This window comes from Podarcis bocagei (assembly GCF_964188305.1).
Source record: "Podarcis bocagei genome assembly, chromosome: 7".
Taxonomy (NCBI): Eukaryota; Metazoa; Chordata; class Lepidosauria; order Squamata; family Lacertidae; genus Podarcis; species Podarcis bocagei.
Window position 1 is genome coordinate 3,274,460 of NC_138132.1, and position 18,785 is coordinate 3,293,244.

General features: G+C 52.0%; 1 protein-coding gene and 1 long non-coding RNA gene across 2 annotated transcripts in view; one reads left to right on the top strand and one right to left on the bottom strand.

The window, feature by feature from the left end:
* Window positions 1-18,785, bottom strand: part of LOC308590349 (leucine-rich repeat and fibronectin type III domain-containing protein 1-like protein) — a 70,434-nt gene that overhangs the window by 23,313 nt on the left and 28,336 nt on the right. The window contains exon 2 of the mRNA XM_081200340.1: window positions 16,419-17,832. Coding sequence (XP_081056466.1) covers window positions 16,419-17,809 — 1,391 coding nt within the window. The 5' untranslated portion in view covers window positions 17,810-17,832. The remainder of the gene's footprint in view (window positions 1-16,418; window positions 17,833-18,785) is intronic.
* On the top strand, window positions 3,020-5,112 carry LOC308590630. The gene is made up of 2 exons (XR_014009816.1): window positions 3,020-4,429; window positions 4,564-5,112. It is a non-coding gene; the product is annotated as an uncharacterized lncRNA (long non-coding RNA).

Sequence of the window (18,785 nt, forward strand, 5' to 3'; positions counted from 1 at the left end):
AATAATCACACAATCTAAAAATATTTCATTATAAAAATTAATTAAATCAAATTGATGGCAACCAATTAAGCAGAATTATGTGCAGGTTGCCAGAGGAGGGAGTCAGGCTGCGCCCTGACCAAAGGCCTGGCGGAACAACTCTGTCTTGCAGGCCCTGCGGAAAGATGTCAGGTCCCGCAGGGCCCTAGTCTCTTTTGACAGAGCATTCCACCAGTTTGGAGCTGCAGCCGAGAAGGCCCTGGCTCTAGTTGAGGCCAGCCTAACCTCTCTGAGGCCTGGGACCTTGAGGATGTTATTATTTGCAGACCGTAGGTTTCTCTGTGGGGCATACCAGGAGAGGCGGTCCCGTAGGTACGAGGGTCCTAGGCCGTATAGGGCTTTAAAGGTTAAAACCAGCACCTTAAACCTGATCCTGTACTCCACCGGGAGCCAGTGCAGCTGGTATAATACCGGATGAATGTGCTCTCGCAGCGAAGACCCCATAAGGAGTCTCGCCGCGGCATTCTGCACCCGCTGGAGTTTCTGGGTCAGTCTCAAGGGCAGCCCCACGTAGAGCGAGTTACAATAATCCAGTCTGGAGGTGACCGTCGCATGGATCACAGTGGCTAGGTCAGGACGAGAGAGATAAGGGGCCAACTGCTTAGCTTGGCGGAGATGAAAAAATGCCGCCTTTGTTATAGCTGTAATCTGCGACTCCATAGAGAGGGAGGTATCGAAGATTACACCCAAACTCTTAACGGACGGTGCTGGCACTAATTGCACCCCCGCAAGAGATGGGAGTTGCCCCCTCGATCCCATATCGTCCCGCCCCAGCCAGAGGACCTCTGTCTTCGAAGGATTTAACTTCAACCGGCTCCCACGTAACCATCCAGCCACAGCTTCCAGACATCTGGTCAGTGTGTCTGGGGCCGAGTCAGGATGGCCATCCATCAACAGATAGAGTTGGGTGTCATCAGCATACTGATGGCAACCCAGCCCAAAACTCCGGACAAGCTGGGCGAGGGGGCGCATAAAGATGTTAAAAAGCATCGGGGAGAGAATTGCACCCTGAGGCACTCCACACACCAAGGAGTGGCGTGATGACAATTCCCCCCCAAGCGCCACCCTCTGTCCCCGACCAGAGAAAAACGAGCGCAGCCATTGAAGGACTGTGCCCTGGATCCCCACGTCGGCAAGGCGGTGGTCCAGGAGTTCGTGATCGACCATGTCAAAGGCTGCTGACAGATCTAGAAGAATCAGCAGCCCCGACCCGCCTCGGTCCAGCTGTCTGCGGAGATCATCTGTTAGGGCGACCAGAGCCGTCTCGGTCCCATGACCAGCGCGGAAGCCGGACTGGAATGGGTCCAGAGCAGATGTTTCATCCAGAAACCTACCAAGCTGTTCAGCAACCGCTCTCTCAATCACCTTACCCAGGAATGGAAGATTCGAGACCGGGCGGTAATTGGATAGATCTGAGGGATCTAATGATGTTTTCTTTAAGAGCGGACGCACCACCGCCTCCTTCAGTTCCCCTGGGAATATCCCGGTGCCAAGGGACAAATTGATGATATCCCCCAGGGGGCCCCGCACCTCGTCTGGACACGCTCTAATCAGCCATGACGGGCACGGGTCCAGAGGACAGGTGGTGGGCTTTCCAGCTTGGAGGAATCTGTCCACATCGGCTGGAGATATCCGGTCAAAGTGGTCCAATACTGGGCCCGAGGACAGTCGAGGGGCCTCCAGTTCCTTTATTGTATCCAAATTGGCAGGGAGGTCATGGCGGAGCAACAGGACCTTCTCCGCAAAAAAGCTCGCAAATGCCTCACAGCTGTGTGTCAGATTGTTATTTAAATTTGGCTGTCCTTCAAGGGACGTTAAAGACCGAATTATACTAAATAATTGCGCCGGGCGAGAGCTAGCGGATGCAATGGAGGCCGAGAAGTAAGACTTCTTAGCAGCCTTCACTGCCATCTCATAGGTTTTCATAAAAACCCTATAAGATGTTCTTGAGGCTCCGTCACGGGCACCCCGCCATACTCGCTCTAGCCGTCTGAGGTCCCGCTTCATTTTCCGTAGCTCCTCGGTAAACCAGGGAGCCCGGTTTCTGCGGGGTCGCAGAGGGCGCTTAGGTGCGATCTCATCGATGGCTGCCAGGAGCTGGGTATTCCAGCCCTCAACAAGCTCAGTCAATGAGTCGCCAGGGGGAGCATGGTCCCGCAAGGCTTGACGGAATCTATCCGGGTCCATCAGCCTCCGCGGGCGAGCCCAAATCGGCTCGCCACCTAAGCAGGGTGGGGGTGGAAAGTCAATCCTGGCTTTCAGAGCGTAGTGATCAGACCATGGCACCTTCATCGAAGATGATCTCAAGGTCCGGGTAGGTTCATATGTAAAGAGGCGGTCCTCGAGGTATCGCGGTCCTGATCCGTTTAACATGCGCTGGCCCCCCAATCTGTGAGAGTTGGAACTTAACTGGTTAAGTTGTTCCCATGATGCCTCACCATTCTGACGTCAGCTGTAGAAGCTGGGAGGAGTTTTTGGGAGGAGTTTGTCAGTCCCACTGTGTACTCTGTGGGGGAAAGACGTAGCCTGTAATGGCGGAGAGGAGCCCAGGAAATCCCTGGGGGAATATCGGAATAAAATGCTGTACATAGACAAACTGGACTCTCTGTGTGTTTGTCTGGAAGCAACAGGCTGGTGACAGTTTTTACACCGCTGTGCGAAGCTCTGCTGAGCCGTGACGGAGCAGGGACGGAAGCGTGCCGGGCAGCCATAAAAACGCTAATCGAGGTTCGTAAATCAATTAGCGGGAGTCACGGCTGATAACAAAGTCACAGGTTATGGATCCATAAATCATCGCTTGTAAAACTGTCACGGAAGATACTGTCGGGAGCTTTGATCTGCGGTGTCGAGCAGGGGGCCGGCAGGAGGCGGAAGGACTTTTTGCCTGGTGTTAAGAGGCAAAGGAGCAGCTGCGGAGTTTGAAAGCAGCTGGCTGCAAAACGCAGAGAAATGCCTGTGTTGCGAGAAAAGCCAGAGGAGCTGAGAGCAGCAGGGAATCGTTTCTCCGGACGGGTGCTGGATGAGCTGGTGATCTTGTGAGTACAGCTTGGGGCCCCTTGGGAGAACGGAAGAGGATGGCAGGCTGCCAGGTCTTGGAGGACTGTGGGAGGCTCACTTTAAGAAGTTGGGCAACCTGGCTGCTGATCTAAAGTCTACTGTTCTGGGTGCCAGGAAGCCAGAGGCCGTTCAGCGCTCCAGGGTGTTTGTGAGGCTGGAGGCGGAAAGCAAGGGCCGGGAGATGGCTGCTTCAGAACAGAAAGACAAGATGGCGCTGATCACCTATGTGAGAGCCGGTGCACAGCTGGGAAAGGCTGTGGGCCCCAGAGGGGGGGGGGCAAAGGGACTATTGGCACTTGGAAATGTCCTGCTGTGTTTGCTGTAAAGCTTCAGTAGGAGGCCAGAGCCCTGGAGAAGGAATACAAAAAGCCGAAAGATGGCTGGAGCCCCTGTCCCTGATGCTTTAGCCACAAGGAGTGCTGCTGAGCAGGTCGGGGGGGGGGCGGAAGGTTTCCAAAGGCACGTTCAAAGTTTTCCACTGTACGTGCTGGAATGAAGTGGAGGTTCAGAGGGGGCGGAGCTGGCAAGGAGTGCTTTTCCGGAAGAAGGAGAAGGAGGCCAGCTGGGAGGAGCCCCGGAGCAGTGTTTTTCCACTGGAGTTCGTCATTGCTACAGGCTTCAAGGCCAGCCATCTGCTGCAGCGGGAGATAAGGCCTGCAGAGTTGTCTGGGAACTCTGAGATAAGTCCAGTCTTCAGAGCAACGCAGGATGTTGCGGTTTTCGGACGCTGCCGAGGACTGAGGCAGCGGGACGTTTGTTGCTTCTATGGCAACTGTGAAAAACAACTCCAGCCAGGACACGATGACACGCTGGGTGTTTTGGTTTCTGCTATCAGGCAGCACCTGATAGGCAAGCTGCGGAACTGCAGGGCTGTTTTCAACAGGAACAATTGTTTTATTCACAGACGGAACACAAAAAAAGGCAGTCTGTGGTGTGGCTAACGTGTTTTTTCTCTCCTTCACAGGAGGAGCTAGAGATCAGCGTTGTGCCGGGACTGAATAGTTGTCAGTTATCTGTATCTGCTCTAACGAAGCAGGGGTTCAAAAATGTGCTTTGAAAATGACACCTGTTCCATTTTCAGAGGGGGGCGACAACGAGTCAACATGGCGAAGAGCAAGAACAATGTCTTTGTTCTGGAGTCACCTATGGAGGGTGGTGGGAATGCTGGAAAAGCACGGGTGCAGTGTGCTAAGGTTCCCAGTCATGTGCCAAAGTTGCACAGGTGCACAAAAAAGGGTACAAGCTCCGGAAATGTGGGAGGTCCCAAGGGTGCAGGGCATGCAAAGGTGCAAAGGTGCTTGGTTTTCCCGGGTTTGGGAGGGTAGCCAAGGAGGTTTTGAGCTGGTTCACACAGATCTGTCAGGACCCAAGAGGTCTGAGAGTCTGGGTGAGGCCAGGTATGTGCTGTCGCTGACAGGTAACCACAGCCAGGTTGGCTGGAGTTTCTCTCTCAAATCACAGGGGGAGGTGGCGCAACTGATCCAGGATTGGGTTGCGGAGGTGGAACGAAGTTTCTCCACCAGGGTGCAAGGGTTCAAGAGCGACCGAGGGTCACGGTTTACTGGGTCTGCTCTGGAGGAATATTTCAAGGAAAAGGAAATACGTCACCAGGTGACGGGTGCAAAGTCTTCTCAAGGGAGAAGGGAGGCTGTGGCTGAACCCAGTGATGGGGATAAGGTCCAGAATCAGGGTTCAGATCCCGGTGATGGGGACCAGGTCCAGGGTCAGGGTTCAGGACAGGTTTGGGCATCTCCAAGGGTTGTGAAAGGAGTGTCCAGGTGTGAGGCTTCATCTCCGGTAATGGAGAAAGCTCACGGAAGGGTTGTCAAGTCAGAGGGGGAAACGTCTGACGGAGAAGACACAACTGCTGGCCCAAGTGGGTCAGTAGGGTATCAGGTCACAGGTGCGTGGAAAAGTGTCGCACAGTGTGATTCTGGGAATGTTGAAGGGGTTCAACAGGTGCCTGGGAAAGATGCCGGGAAGGGGCACAAGGCAAAGGGGAAGGTGTTGAACTCAGAGGGTCTTGTCAGAATGAGATGCAAGAGGGGGTGTGAGAGTTGGAACTTAACTGGTTAAGTTGTTCCCATGATGCCTCACCATTCTGACGTCAGCTGTAGAAGCTGGGAGGAGTTTTTGGGAGGAGTTTGTCAGTCCCACTGTGTACTCTGTGGGGGAAAGACGTAGCCTGTAATGGCGGAGAGGAGCCCAGGAAATCCCTGGGGGAATATCGGAATAAAATGCTGTACATAGACAAACTGGACTCTCTGTGTGTTTGTCTGGAAGCAACAGGCTGGTGACAGTTTTTACACCGCTGTGCGAAGCTCTGCTGAGCCGTGACGGAGCAGGGACGGAAGCGTGCCGGGCAGCCATAAAAACGCTAATCGAGGTTCGTAAATCAATTAGCGGGAGTCACGGCTGATAACAAAGCCACACAATCTTGGGGACAACACGACACCTCTGCCTCCATGAATTTGCCCAGCTCTCTTTAAAGCCATCCATATTTGCTGGCCATCCCTGCCTCCTGTGGCAGAGAGTTCCGCAGGTTAACTAAACGTTAACCTTCCTTTTCTCTGACCTGAATCTTGCAGCGTAAAATCCAGGAGTTCTGGTGTCACGGGCGAGGGAGGAAAAGGGGCTCTTTTTTTTCCATTCCAGGCATATCCAGCTGAGAAACGACTGAGTTGTCGGCGTCACGGAATCGCTCCATCACTCTCAAAGGAGACGGAATGAGCCACCTGTTGGGTCTCTGACTGAGTCACTCTTCCTGTCAGGAGGCACATCCAGACAGGTGACTCACACAGACAGAGGGGGTGGGACGCTCTGGGGAGAAGTTGTTTTCGTCCTCACACACATCAGAAGCAACCAGTTTCGGGTTTTAAGGGTGACGGGGGACCGATAATTTCAACGCAGGGTAGATCAATCCCAACACCGCCGTCTGAAGTTCCAGGAATGCTACCTGAAATCACTCCATGCTGGGGGTCATTAGAAAAGAAATTGAAAATAAAACTGCCAATAACATAATGACTAATTCAGCCAGCTAGCCCTGGTGATTATCTAATGCTTATTAGATGGATTTCCCCTAAATTGATTTCTGAACTTTGAATTTTATTGTTATTCGTGGTTTTATACTGTATTTTATGCTGCTTTTACAATAAATTTGTTGTTAGATGCTCTGAGCCCGGTTTTTGAACCAGAAGGGCAGGGTATAAATAAAAATTATTATTATTATTATTATTATTATTATTATTATTATTATTATTATTATTATACAAATCTCTGGTGTGACTGCATTTGGAGAACTTTGCACATAATTCTGGTCACCTCCCCTCAGAAAGGATATTCTAGAGTTGGGAAAGTTTCAGAAAAGGGCGACCAAAATGATGGAGGGAGTGGAGCGATTCCTCTGTGAAGAACAGCTGTAGTATTTGGGACTTATTAGTTTAGATAAAAGGAGAAAGGGGCGACAATATGGAAGTTTATTAAATCATGGCTGGAGCAGAGAAAGAGAGGCGTTTTTCTCCCTCTCTCCTCTAGAGGAGGTGCAATGAAGCTGAATGCTGAAATATTCAGGACAGGTAGTACAAAGGAAATCTTCACAGAGCACGAACTATAGAACTCATTGCCACAGGAGGCAGTGATGGTTACCGACCTGGATAGCTTTAGAAGAGAATTAGACATGTTCATAGAGGAGGCAGCTATGCTTCTGAACCCATGTTGCTGGAAACCGAAGAGGAGAGTGTGGGATGTAAAACCCAAGAGCAGTCAAGTACAACCTTCCTAGAGGGAACATGTTTACACATGGGGAGGAATGTTTGTCCAGCCAGCAGGTAAACCTCCTGTTTCCTTCTGGGCTGGGACAGACTTCCTCTGCATGGGACTAGAGGTGGGCGTGGCCTCACCTGTGCAGGTAAGGACAAAAGCACAGGGCAGGGCAGCCATCTCTCTCTCTTTGACTACATGCATCGAAGAAGCAACATCTGCTTAGCCAAAGATGCTCTCTTGGCCTCCAGCCCAGAGAGGACAGAGGGACTGTCTCCTTAGGAGATAGCTTCCAGGTATATGTTATTTTTCTAAGCTAAGTCTGCCTTCTGGGATCCGACTGTGAACAGAATGTGAGTGAGTAAACTCTTTTTATACTTATATAGAAGACTGTGCCGTGTCTTATCTTTTATGAGGGAATAAGGGAGAAATACCAGAACAGTTATTATAGAGGCTTTAGCGAGCCTGAGCAAACGCATCCGCTGTCAGTTTAAAAGGGGGAATGTTACTCTGCTAAATTGTGAACTTGTTAACACAAGTTGGAAAGGCTATAATCAGACAATAGATCCTCTCCTGGATCCCTGAGCTTTCCTACAGAGAGGGCTCTTGTGCTCAAATCTGGTATAAGCGTTTCCCACTGGATGGGCCATTGACTTGATCAAGTACCAAGGCTCTTTTTATGGAACCTCCAGGTCCAGAGGCAGTCTATCTTGATTCTAGGTTGTTTGGGGTATTTGGCCCCCATGATTCCAGTGACAGATAGGTAGCCGTGTTGGTCTGCCATAGTCAAAATAAAAAAATTCCTTCCAGTAGCACCTCAAAGACCAACTAAGTTAGTTCTTGGTATGAGCTTTCGTGTGCATGCACACTTCTTCAGATACACTGAAACAGAAGTTGCCAGATCCTTCTATATAGTGAGAAGGTGGGGAGGGGTATTACTCAGAAGGGTGGTGGGAATGGGAGATTGGCAGATAGCTGAGATGAGCCTGTTGACGACTCTTAACGACTGCAATAGGTCTTACAGGAAAAGGCAAGGGGTGAGAAGGTGAGAAATGGCTTAGTCATGTATAATGAGATAAGAATCCAATGTCTCTGTTCAGACCAGGTCTCTCCATGGTTTAAAGTTTGGTAATGAGTTGCAATTCAGCAGCTTCTCTTTCCAGTCTATTTCTGAAATTCCTTTGTAGTAAAACAGCTACTTTGAGATCTTGTATAGAATGTCCTGGGAGATTGAAGTGTTCTCCTACTGGTTTCTCTGTTTTGTGATTCTTGATGTCAGATTTATGTCCGTTTATTCTTTGGCGTAAGGTTTGGCCTGTTTGTCCAATATAGAGAGCTGAAGGACACTGTTGGCATTTGATGGCATACACAATGTTAGACGATGAGCAATTAAATAGTCCCAAGATGGTATGTGTGATGTTGTTGGGGCCAGTAATGGTGTTGTCCGGGTGTATGTGGCAGCAAAGTTGGCATCTGGGTTTATTGCAGGCTCTAAACCCTCATCTCAGCTATCTGCCAATCTCCCATTCCCACCACCCTTCTGAGTAATACCCCTCCCCACCTTCTCACTATATAGAAGGATCTGGCAACTTCTGTTTCAGTGTATCTGAAGAAGTGTGCAAGCACACTAAAGCTCATACCAGGAACTAACTTAGTTGGTCTTTAAGGTGCTACTGGAAGGATTTTTTTTTTATTTTGGCCCCCATGAGAACAGGATGCTGGACTGACCCAGTACCCAGGGCCGTCTTATGTTCTTATGGAACCTCCACGTCCAATGGCAGTCTATCAACATTCCTAGATTCTTAGATGTATTACGCCACTGGATGGCTCCTTGGCGTGATCCAACGGCCTTTTCTTATCTTCTTATCTTATCTTAAGCTCCCACTATACGTTTTCTCTGTTCCTGCAGAGCTGCCTTCATAATTTAATAAGCCTCCACCGTGTGCTCCCTGCCTGCCCCGATCAATGCCGCCTTCTCTCGGAAGGAGCAAGGAGACCCTGTTCCAATTAGTTTATTTAAGAGCCGGGCTATTATCAGGACCGATCACAGCAGCTGCTTGTCTCTGATACGCTCTGCTCTCTCTCGGCTGCTGAAATCTGCTTTTTTTGTGGGGCATCTGTTTTATTTATGCTTATTCCTCTTCTAATGTTTAGCGTCCTATTGTTTTCCCCCAGCTGTCTCTCTAAGTCACCTTGAAGACTTTTTGCACGCTGTCAGAAATAAGGGGAGCAGGCTCCACAACTTGGCCAGGAGGAAAGCGCCTTTGGGTGAGTCAACGTGGGAAGCTAGGGAGATCCTTCATGCTGAATCAGAACACGGGTCCATAAAGCCCAATACTGCCAACACGGGCTGGCAGAAGCTGTCCAGGATTTCAGGAAGGAGCCTGTGCTGGCCCCATGGTTTTCTGTGAGGTGTGGTCTGAGTCCAGTCCGAGGTCGAGGGTGCAATATTGAGGCCGTCCATCAAAGCTGAAGCTAGGTCCAAGGGAGGGAGTCGGGCGAGGTCAGGAGATCCGGCAGGACAGGGTTCAGGCAGGAACTGGCTACCAACAATGTTGCTCCCGCAACTTGGGACTGGGGCTGGCCGGCTTTTATCTGCCGCGAGGCACAGGGCGGCCCCGATCCTCTGGTGACTCGCCTCTCCTGGCCTGGAGGCGAGCACTCCTCCTGCGGGAACTCAGTTCCCTCCGCCTCTCTGCCCTGAGCCTCTGCAGCTCAGGAGAGGCTGGAGGGTTACCGGACCCAGAGGTGACCTCAGCTTCCCCTGACGGGGCTGAGAGTGGAGCACCTGCAGGCAATGGGTCCTCCATCACCTCAGGAGCCAGAGCAGACTCACCTGAGGACCTAGCACAGGTGAGGACCCTTCAGGCTGAAGCCCCAGCCCCGACTCAAGTGGTTCTGGAGGCAGGGACTCCTGTGCAGGCTGGGATTCCTCAGGTTCAGCCTCCGAGTCCGAATCCCAGGCCATCACAGAGCCTCTGCCATCATTACCTGGAGATTCCAGCAGGAATTAAACTTGGAACCTTCCTGCTTGCAAGACAGATTCTCTGCCACTGAGACCGGTGCCCTGTGTGTGATTGTGCACGTGTTGTTCAGCAATTTTCCAGAAGCCGCGATCAAATTCCGTGCCTAAATCCAGCACCGTGATGAAGCTTGATACGGTGACCTGCATTAAAATCAGGAAAATCAAGGCCCTGATTGCCTTTGCATGAATTATCTCTCCTTTTCTTCTCGGCTTCTTTGCATAATTCATTCTGCCTCTGAAGCGCTGGGAGAAGGAGAACTGCAGTCTCCTGACCCCCAACCACGAAGCTTACATAAACAGCTCCTCCTCAGGGCTTCCGAGATTCAAAGCCTGCTTCTGCAAACCTAAGGACCAGAAGCTTCATGTTTTCTTTATTTAAGGGACAGAGATCCTTCAGAAACTGAATTGCTGTGTTTGCCCATCAAATCTTGGCCACCAGCATAAGAACATGGGTACAGCCTGTATGGTCCGTATAGTGAAAGCTCTGGTTTTCCCAGTAGTGATGTATGGAAGTGAGAGCTGGACCATAAAGAAGGCTGATCACCGAAGAATGGAGGCTTTTGAATTCTGGTGCTGGAGGAGACTCTTGAGAGTCCCATGGACTGCAAGAAGATCAAACCTCTCCATTCTGAAGGAAATCAGCCCTGAGTGCTCACTGGAAGGACAGATTGTGAAGCTGAGGCTCCAAGACTTTGGCCACCTGAGGAGAAGAGAAGACTCCCTGGAAAAGACCCTGATGTTGGGGAAGATGGAGGGCCCAAGGAGAAGGGGACGACAGAGGACGAGATGGTGGGACAGTGTTCTCAAAGCTACCAACATGAGTCTGACCAAACTGTGGGAGGCAGTGGAAGACAGGAGGGCCTGGTGTGCTCTGGTCCATGGGGCCACGGAGAGTCAGACACGACTAAATGACCAAACAACAACAAGAGCCTGTATGCTGGATCAGGCCAATTTTGTCCAGCATCCTGCTCTCACAGTGGCCAAATACCCCTAAGAACCCGGAGATCCAGATAGACTGCCTCAACGCCTGGAGGCTCCATAAGGACCTAAGAAGAGTCTGATTGCTAGCTCAGGCCAAGGCCCCGTCTAGTCCAACGTCCTTTTCCAGTGGCAGAGTTGGTTAGAGCGTGGTGCTGATAACGCCAAGGTTGCAGGTTCAATCCCTGCATGTGTGGGATGTAATACCACCGAAGCAGTCAAATACAACATTTCCTGTTTGCCCAGGGTGGACATGCAGGGGAATGTTGCTGCAGCCACACCTGGTTGGGAGCATCCTTCCTCTGCATGTAACTCGCTCTACGTGGGGCTGCCCTTGAGACTGACCCAGAAACTCCAGCAGGTGCAGAATGCCGTGGCGAGACTCCTTACAGGGTCCTTGCTGCGGGATCACACTCACCCGGTGCTATACCAGCTGCACTGGCTCCCGGTGGAGTACAGGATCAAGTTCAAGGTGCTGGTTTTAACCTTTAAAGCCCTATACGGCCTAGGGCCCTCGTACCTACGGGACCGCCTCTGCTGGTATGCCCCACAGAGAAACCTACGGTCTTCAAACAAAAACATCTTGGAAGTCCCAGGCCACAGGGAGGTTAGGCTGGCCTCGGCCAGAGCCAGGGCTTTTTCAGCTGTGGCTCCGATCTGGTGGAAAGCTCTGTCACAAGAGACCAGGGCCCTGCGGGACTTGACATCTTTCCGCAGGGCCTGCAAGATGGAGCTGTTCCACCAGGCCTTTGGCCAAGGCACAGTCTGACCCCCTCTTTTGGCAATCCTCACAGAACTCTAGCCCAATGGTTGCCATTAATCTGATTTGAACTGATTTTATAATGGAACGATTTTAGAATGTTGTATCATTTTACTGTTGTTCGCCGCTCTGAGCCCGGCTTCGGTTGGGGAGGGCAGGATATAAATAAATTATTATTATTATTATTATTATTATTATTATTATTATTATTATTATTATGTGACCAGGTAGATGGGGGTGACCCTGGAAGACCCCATAAAGGGGCTAGTCACAGAGCCATCTTTCTCTCTTGATCCCATCTCTTCTTGTTGTTGTTTTTTGCTTTTTGCTTTTTTAATAATAAATTTTATTAGTATTTTCCACATAACCACAAAAAATAACGGAAAGTAACAATACACAAAACATGAAAACAAGCATGCAAAAAAACCCCACAAATCCAAATCTTACAAGTTAGTAATATAAACACTAGAAAGAAAAACAAACATTGACTTCCACCATTCCCACAGCACCTCCTTTACCTCTCATTGTGTCCTCCTGTTTTCCTGTTTTCCTAGCATCTAGATATAACTCCCTCTTTCTTATCCTTTCACTTCACAAGGTTATTCCAGACTCAGCCAGATTTCTGTCCTCGAACCTTGGCTTTTAATGTATTCATTTCGGCACTCCCATTCCTTTTTCACTTCACTTTTTGGCGTTTGTCTTATTATATCTGTCAATTTGGTTAATTCTAAATATTCTGAAAGCTTACATTTCCTCTTGATGCCTTTTGCTGTGTGCTGGCTCTTACCTTTCTTACCCTGATCTGGCCACTGTGATCCATGTGACGGTCACCTCCAGGCTTGATTACTGTAATTCGCTCTGTGTGGGGCTGCCTTTGAGACTGACCCACAAACTCCAGTGGGTGCAGAATGCCGCGGCGAGACTCCTCACGGGGTCTCTGCCATGGGAGCATATTCACCCAGTGCTTTACCAGCTGCACTGGCTCCCGGTGGAATACAGGATGAGGGATAAATACGCTTCAGGATAAGTATTTTCAGGTTGCGCTCCACAGCAACCCGGAAGTAACGGAGCACGTTACTTCCGGGTTTTGCTGCTCGCGCATTCGCAGATGGTCAAAATGATGTCACGCGCATGCGCGGAAGCACAGTTGCTTCAGGATGCGAACGGGGCTCCGGAGCAGATCCCATTCGCATCCCGAGGTACCACTGTACACCTGGAAACTATCTCATAAGGAGACAGTCCCTTTGTCTTCTCTGGGCTGGAAGCCAAGACACCATCTTTGGCTAAGCAAATGTTGCTTCTTCGACGAAAATAGTCATAGAGAGAGAGATGGTGGCCAGTCCTATGCTTTTGTTACCTGCACAGGTGAGGCCACGCCCACCACATGCAGAGGAAGTCTGTCCCAGCCCAGAAGGAAACAGGAGGTTTACCTGCTGGCTGGACAAACATTCCTCCCCATGTGTAAACATGTTCCCTTTAGGAAGGTTGTACTTGACTGCTCTTGTGTTTCACATCCCACACATCCAACTCTGCAGTTCTATGATTCTATAATTCTATATGATTATTTCAGTGACCAAATACCCCAAAGAACCCGGGGATCAAGATAGATTGCCTCTAGACCTGCAGGTGCCGTAAGGAAATTTTAAAAAGCCTGGCTGCTGTATCAGGCCACTGGCTGTTCTCACAGGGGCCAAATTGATGCCCCAAAGGGAAGCAGGATACGACCACAGGAACACTCTCCTCTCCCGGGGTTTCCAGAAACTGCCATTCAGAAGTGTTCCACAGCATAGCCCTGTCCACAGTTCTTGGCATTTGCTGGATCCTTTCAGTGCTGACCGAAGCCAAAAATCCAGCTCGCTGACCGCACAACCTGCCCTTTCCCTCCGGCAAGGATAAACCATCACAAACACGGAGATGTCTTTGAGATGAAAAGGACCCCGGAGCTCCCCCGCTACCGGATTTCCACTGATCGCAGCGTGGTTCCCCTGCTCCGGCAGCTTATGAATTATTCTCCTTCAGCCTCCAGAGGGGAGGATTTCAGAAGGTAAAACAGCAACTTTATCTGAGGCCGACTTCAAAAGGCAGGAGCTGGGCACCCAAAGCATGACGGGTACTCGCTGCTCTCATTCGCAGGCTGCCGCGGTCAGCGGAGCCAAGGTGAAATCGCGCATGGCGGAAAGGGGAAAGCCGTGTTTCGGGGAAACTCAGCCAGCGTGGGGCACCCGCAGGTTCTGACTGCGTGACAGTTTTTTCGCCAGCAACGGCTTCTGTGCCTCTAAGCAGAAAAAACTGACCTTCTGCTGATGGCAAGAAGGGGCAAGGGCTTTCCTCTATGTTGCAAAAAGTGTCACCTCGAATAAGATTTGGGACAGGTAAAAGAAGCAACCTGTTCATGCAGTGCAGAGTTAAACCATGGAACTCACTGCCACAGGACGCAGTGTAGGAATGATCGCTGGGTTGCGGGGCACACTTCCACCCGCGGGCAGCCTCAGCTGTCTGCATGTGTGACCTTGGGGTGTGGAGCACACTCCCCCTCACAGATAAGGCCACAGCTGTCTGAACATCTTGCCCTCTGTTTAACCTTTTGCAGTCTCAGTAGTCTGCCATGTCCTATCTGTGACCCTTGTCTCTGAGACCTTTCACCAGTGCAAGGGGGAAATGATGCGGTGGAAACAGGTGCCAAAATAACTTTGTACCTCCCCACAATCTCGGGACTGGAAGATGTGCAAGGGTCACAGCCCAAAAACGTACCGTATTTTTCGCTCCATAAGGCGCACCGGACCATAAGGCACACCTAGTTTTTAGAGGGGGAAATCAAGAAAAAAAAGCCGCTTCTCCCAAAGCCGCTGGGGCTGCCGGGGGAAGCCCGGGTTCCCCCCACTCCAGCCCCAAAGAGCAAAGAAGCCAAGACAATTTTCGCGGCGGTTCGAACCACCGACCTTCTGATCGGCAAGTCCTAGGCTCTGTGGTTTAACCTACAGTGCCACCCGCGTCCCTTAGTCAGGTAGTCGGGCTCTAAGGTGTTACTAGACAATTTATTATTACAGTGGTGCCTCGCAAGACGAAATTAATTCGTTCCGCAAGTCTCTTCGTCTTGCGGTTTTTTCGTCTTGCGATGCACGGTTTCCCATAGGAATGCATTGAAAATCAATTAATGCGTTCCTAGGGAAACCGCCTTCAGACCAAGTCCGAGGACAGTCTGTCCCCCAACCTCTTCTGAAGGCGGGCGGGGGGGGACAAGGGCTTTTCTTCCCACCCCCAGCATTTTAAAAAACCCTGGGACAGCGGAGGACTTCTCCGCTGTCCGGGGCGATCTTAAAATGCTGGCGGGCGGCATTTTAAAAAACCCTGGGACAGCGGAGGACTTCTCCGCTGTCCGGGGCGATTTAAAAGCCCCTGGGAAGGCAGGCAGGGGGGACAAAGACTTTCGCCCCCTGCCCGCCTTCAGAAGGTGTTCCCGCCCCCCGCCCCACTTCGGAACAGCTTTCCGAAGTGGGGCGGCTGGGGCAGGTGTCCCCGCCCCCCCGCCCCACTTCGGAACAGCTTTCCGAAGTGGGGCGGCTGGGCCAGGTGTCCCCGCCCCCCCTCCCCACTTCGGAACAGCTTTCCGAAGTGGGGCGGATGGGGCAGCTGTTCCCGCCCCCCTCCCCCCTTCGGAACAGCGTTCCGAAGTGGGGCGGATGGGGCAGCTGTTCCCGCCCCCCCTCCCCCCTTCGGAACAGCGTTCCGAAGTGGGGCGGATGAGGCAGCTGTTCCCGCCCCCCTCCCCCCTTCGGAACAGCGTTCCGAAGTGGGGCGGATGGGGCAGCTGTTCCCGCCCCCCCGCCCCCCTTCGGAGCAGCGTTCCGAAGTGGGGCGGATGGGGCAGCTGTTCCCGCCCCCCGCTTCGGAACAGCGTTTTAAAATGCTGGGGGTCGGCAGCGCTTCGCTCCCGCCCGCCAGCATTTTAAGATCACTGGGGCAGGCGGGGGGAAGGCAGGCGGGGGGGGGGAGCAAAGACTTTTGCCCCCCGCCGGCCTTCAGAAGAGGTCCTCTTCTGAAGGCCGGCGGGGGGCAAAAGTCTTTGCTCCCGACCGCCAGCATTTCCCTATGGGCTTTCGTCTTGCGATGCAAGCCCATAGGGAAATTCGTCTTGCGAAGCGCCTCCAAAACAGAAAACCCTTTCGTCTTGCGGGTTTTCCGTCTTGCGAGGCATTCGTCTTGCGGGGTACCACTGTATTATTATTTCGACTATGTGAACAGCGTTTCACATCAAATGCGACTCTATGAATGAAAAACAGAGATGCTACAGTGTTGCCCCGCAAGACGAACGCCTCGCAAGACGAAAAACTCGCTAGACGAAAGGGTTTTTCGGTTTTTGCGTTGCTTCGCTAGATGATTTCCCCTATGGGCTTGCATCGCAAGACGAAAACGTCTTGCGAGTTTGTTCACTTTTTTTCTTAAAGCCGCTTGAAGAGGCACAGTTGCGACGGACCGTGCTTCACAAGACGAAAAACATCGCAAGACGAAAAGACTCGTGGAACGAATTAATTTCGTCTTGCAAGGCACCACTGTATATAGGTACCTTTGCTATCCATGAAAATCTTTCGGTAAAAGCACACGCGCGCGCACACACACACACACACACACACACACACACACACATATATATATATATATATATATATATATATATATATATATATATCCTCTCCTAATGTAATCCTCTCACTTGTATGCTGCCTCTCCTCATTTAACTGCCAGAGATTTTGCCTGACTCTCAACAAGAACGGCCGCTTTCGGAGGCCCCGCGATGCTCACCTGTACACTAAGGTATCGTCCGAGGAGCTGTTGTATTGGATCTGGTACATCCGAATACCGGGCACGTGCCACTGGGGGTACCAGCGGATCAGCACCGAGGAGGCCGACACCTCCGAGGCCGCCACCCCCTTGTCCTGAGAGGCCCCCGTTTCGTTGGCACCGGCGGGGAGGGCGCCCTTAGCCGGAGTCAAGATATCCGAGGGCCCTGCCGCCTCGGGGAGCTTGGGGGCTGTGCCGTTGGCGAGGTGTGGCAAAGGGTTGACCACCAGTTCGATGGATGTGGTGGCCTCGCCGGCGGCGTTGGAGGCGATGCAGGTGAAAGCCCCGGTGTCCTGGACGGTGGCGATGAGCACCTCGAGCGTGCCGTTCTCGTAGGACGTCGTCCGGGAGGTGTTGGCCACCACTTTGCCTTCCGGCGAGACCCAGTGGATGGAAGGCTCGGGGTCACCCACGCCACGGCACCGGAGAACGGCCTCCTCGCCTTCCGTCACCACCAGCCGGCCAGTGTAGCGGGTAATGACCGGCGGCTCGCAGATGAACTCCTCCTCCGGGATGGTCCAGAAGTATTTCCCCAGCAGGTCCGGTGGAGAGGCGCAGGTCTCCAAGTCGTCCTCGCGGGTGAGCCTCCGCAGCCACAGCAGCTCGCAGTTGCAGTGCAGGGGGTTGCCGCCGAAGCTGAGGACCAGTGAGGACAGAGGAGACCCCTTGGATTTGGCGTAGACGGGGATGCGGAGGAAAAGAGGGTCCGGGGGGATCTTCTTGAGCTTGTTGGACGTCATGTCCAAGCGGGCCAGCTTGAGAAGGTTTGTGAAGACCCCCTCGGGGACGTAGTCGATCAAGTTGTGGTCCAAGTTGAGGGAGTTGACGTTGTTGAGCCGGCGGATGGTGTCCCAAGGGACTTGCACCAGGTTGTTGTAGGAGAGGTCCAGGTCTTCCAGGGTGCCGGCGAAGTCGTCGAAGGCTCCGGGGGAGATGTCTTGGAGCTGGTTGTTGCTGAGGATGAGGTGGCGCAGGTTGGGCAAGCCCTTCAGCTGCTCGGCACCGATCAACAGCAGGCGGTTGTTGTCCAGGTGTAGCGCACGGAGGCTGCGGAGGTCAGCGAAGGCGTAGGGCAGGATCTGGCTGATGGTGTTGCGGGAGAGGGTGAGGTGGACCAAGCTGGTCATGTTGGAGAAGTCCTTGCGGCGGACGACGGTGATGAAGTTGTCCGTCAGGCGCAGCTCCACCGTCCGCCGGTCGATGACGGTGGGCACAAAGAGGAGGCCGGTCCGGGTGCAGAGGATGGCCAGGGAGGGAGAGAGGTTCTGGCACATGCAGCGCTTGGGGCACACCTGGGCACGGGCCAGGCTGGTGCTGAGCACCACCAGGACGCAGAGCAGGAGCCGCTCCATGGTGCTGCCGTCAGAGGGAGGAACTGCGGAGAAAACAGAGGGGTGGGAGAGGGGAGAAGTTAAAAGGAGTCGTCACCATGGCAGCTCACAGGACTTTAGAAGGAAGGGAGCTCAGCTGGGTCGCATAATTAATAATAATAATAATAATAATAATAATAATAATAATAATAATAATAATTTATTATTATTTATACCCTGCCCATTTGGCTGTGTTTCCCCAGCCACTCTGGGCAGCTCCCAACAGAATATTAAAAACGATAAAACATCAGACATTAAATAATAACAATAATAATTTATTATTATTTATACCCCGCCCATCTGGCTGGGTTTCCCCAGCCACTCTGGGCGACTTCCAACAGAAAACTAAAATAGAATAATCTATTAAACATTAAAAGCTTCCCTAAACAGGGCTGCCTTCAGATGAGTTCTAAAAGCCTGGTAGTTGTTGTTCTCTTTGACATCTGGTGGGAGGGCGTTCCACAGAGTGGGTGCCACTACAGAGAAGGCCCTCTGCCTGGTTCCCTGTAACTTGGCTTCTCGCAGGGAGGGAACTGCCAGAAGGCCCTTGGAGCTGGACCTCAGCGTCTGGGCTGAACAATGGGGGTGGAGACGCTCCTTTGGGTATACTGGGCCTTTGAGGCCGTTTAGGGCTTTCAAGGTCAGCACCAACACTTTGAATTGTGCTCGGAAACGGACTGAGAGCCAGTGTAGGTCTTTCAAGACCAGTGGGTCTTTCAATATACCAGTGTTATAAAAACTTCCCTAAACAGGGCTGCCTTCAGATGTCTTCTAAAAGTCAGATAGTTGTTTATTTCCTTGGCAACTGATGGAAGGGCGTTCCACAGGGCGGGTACCACCACCGAGAAGGCCCTCTGCCTGGTTCCCTGCAACCTCACTTCTCGCAGGGAGGGAACCACCAGAAGGCCCTTGGATCTGGACCTCAGTTTCTGGGCTGAACGAAGGGGGTGGAGAGGCT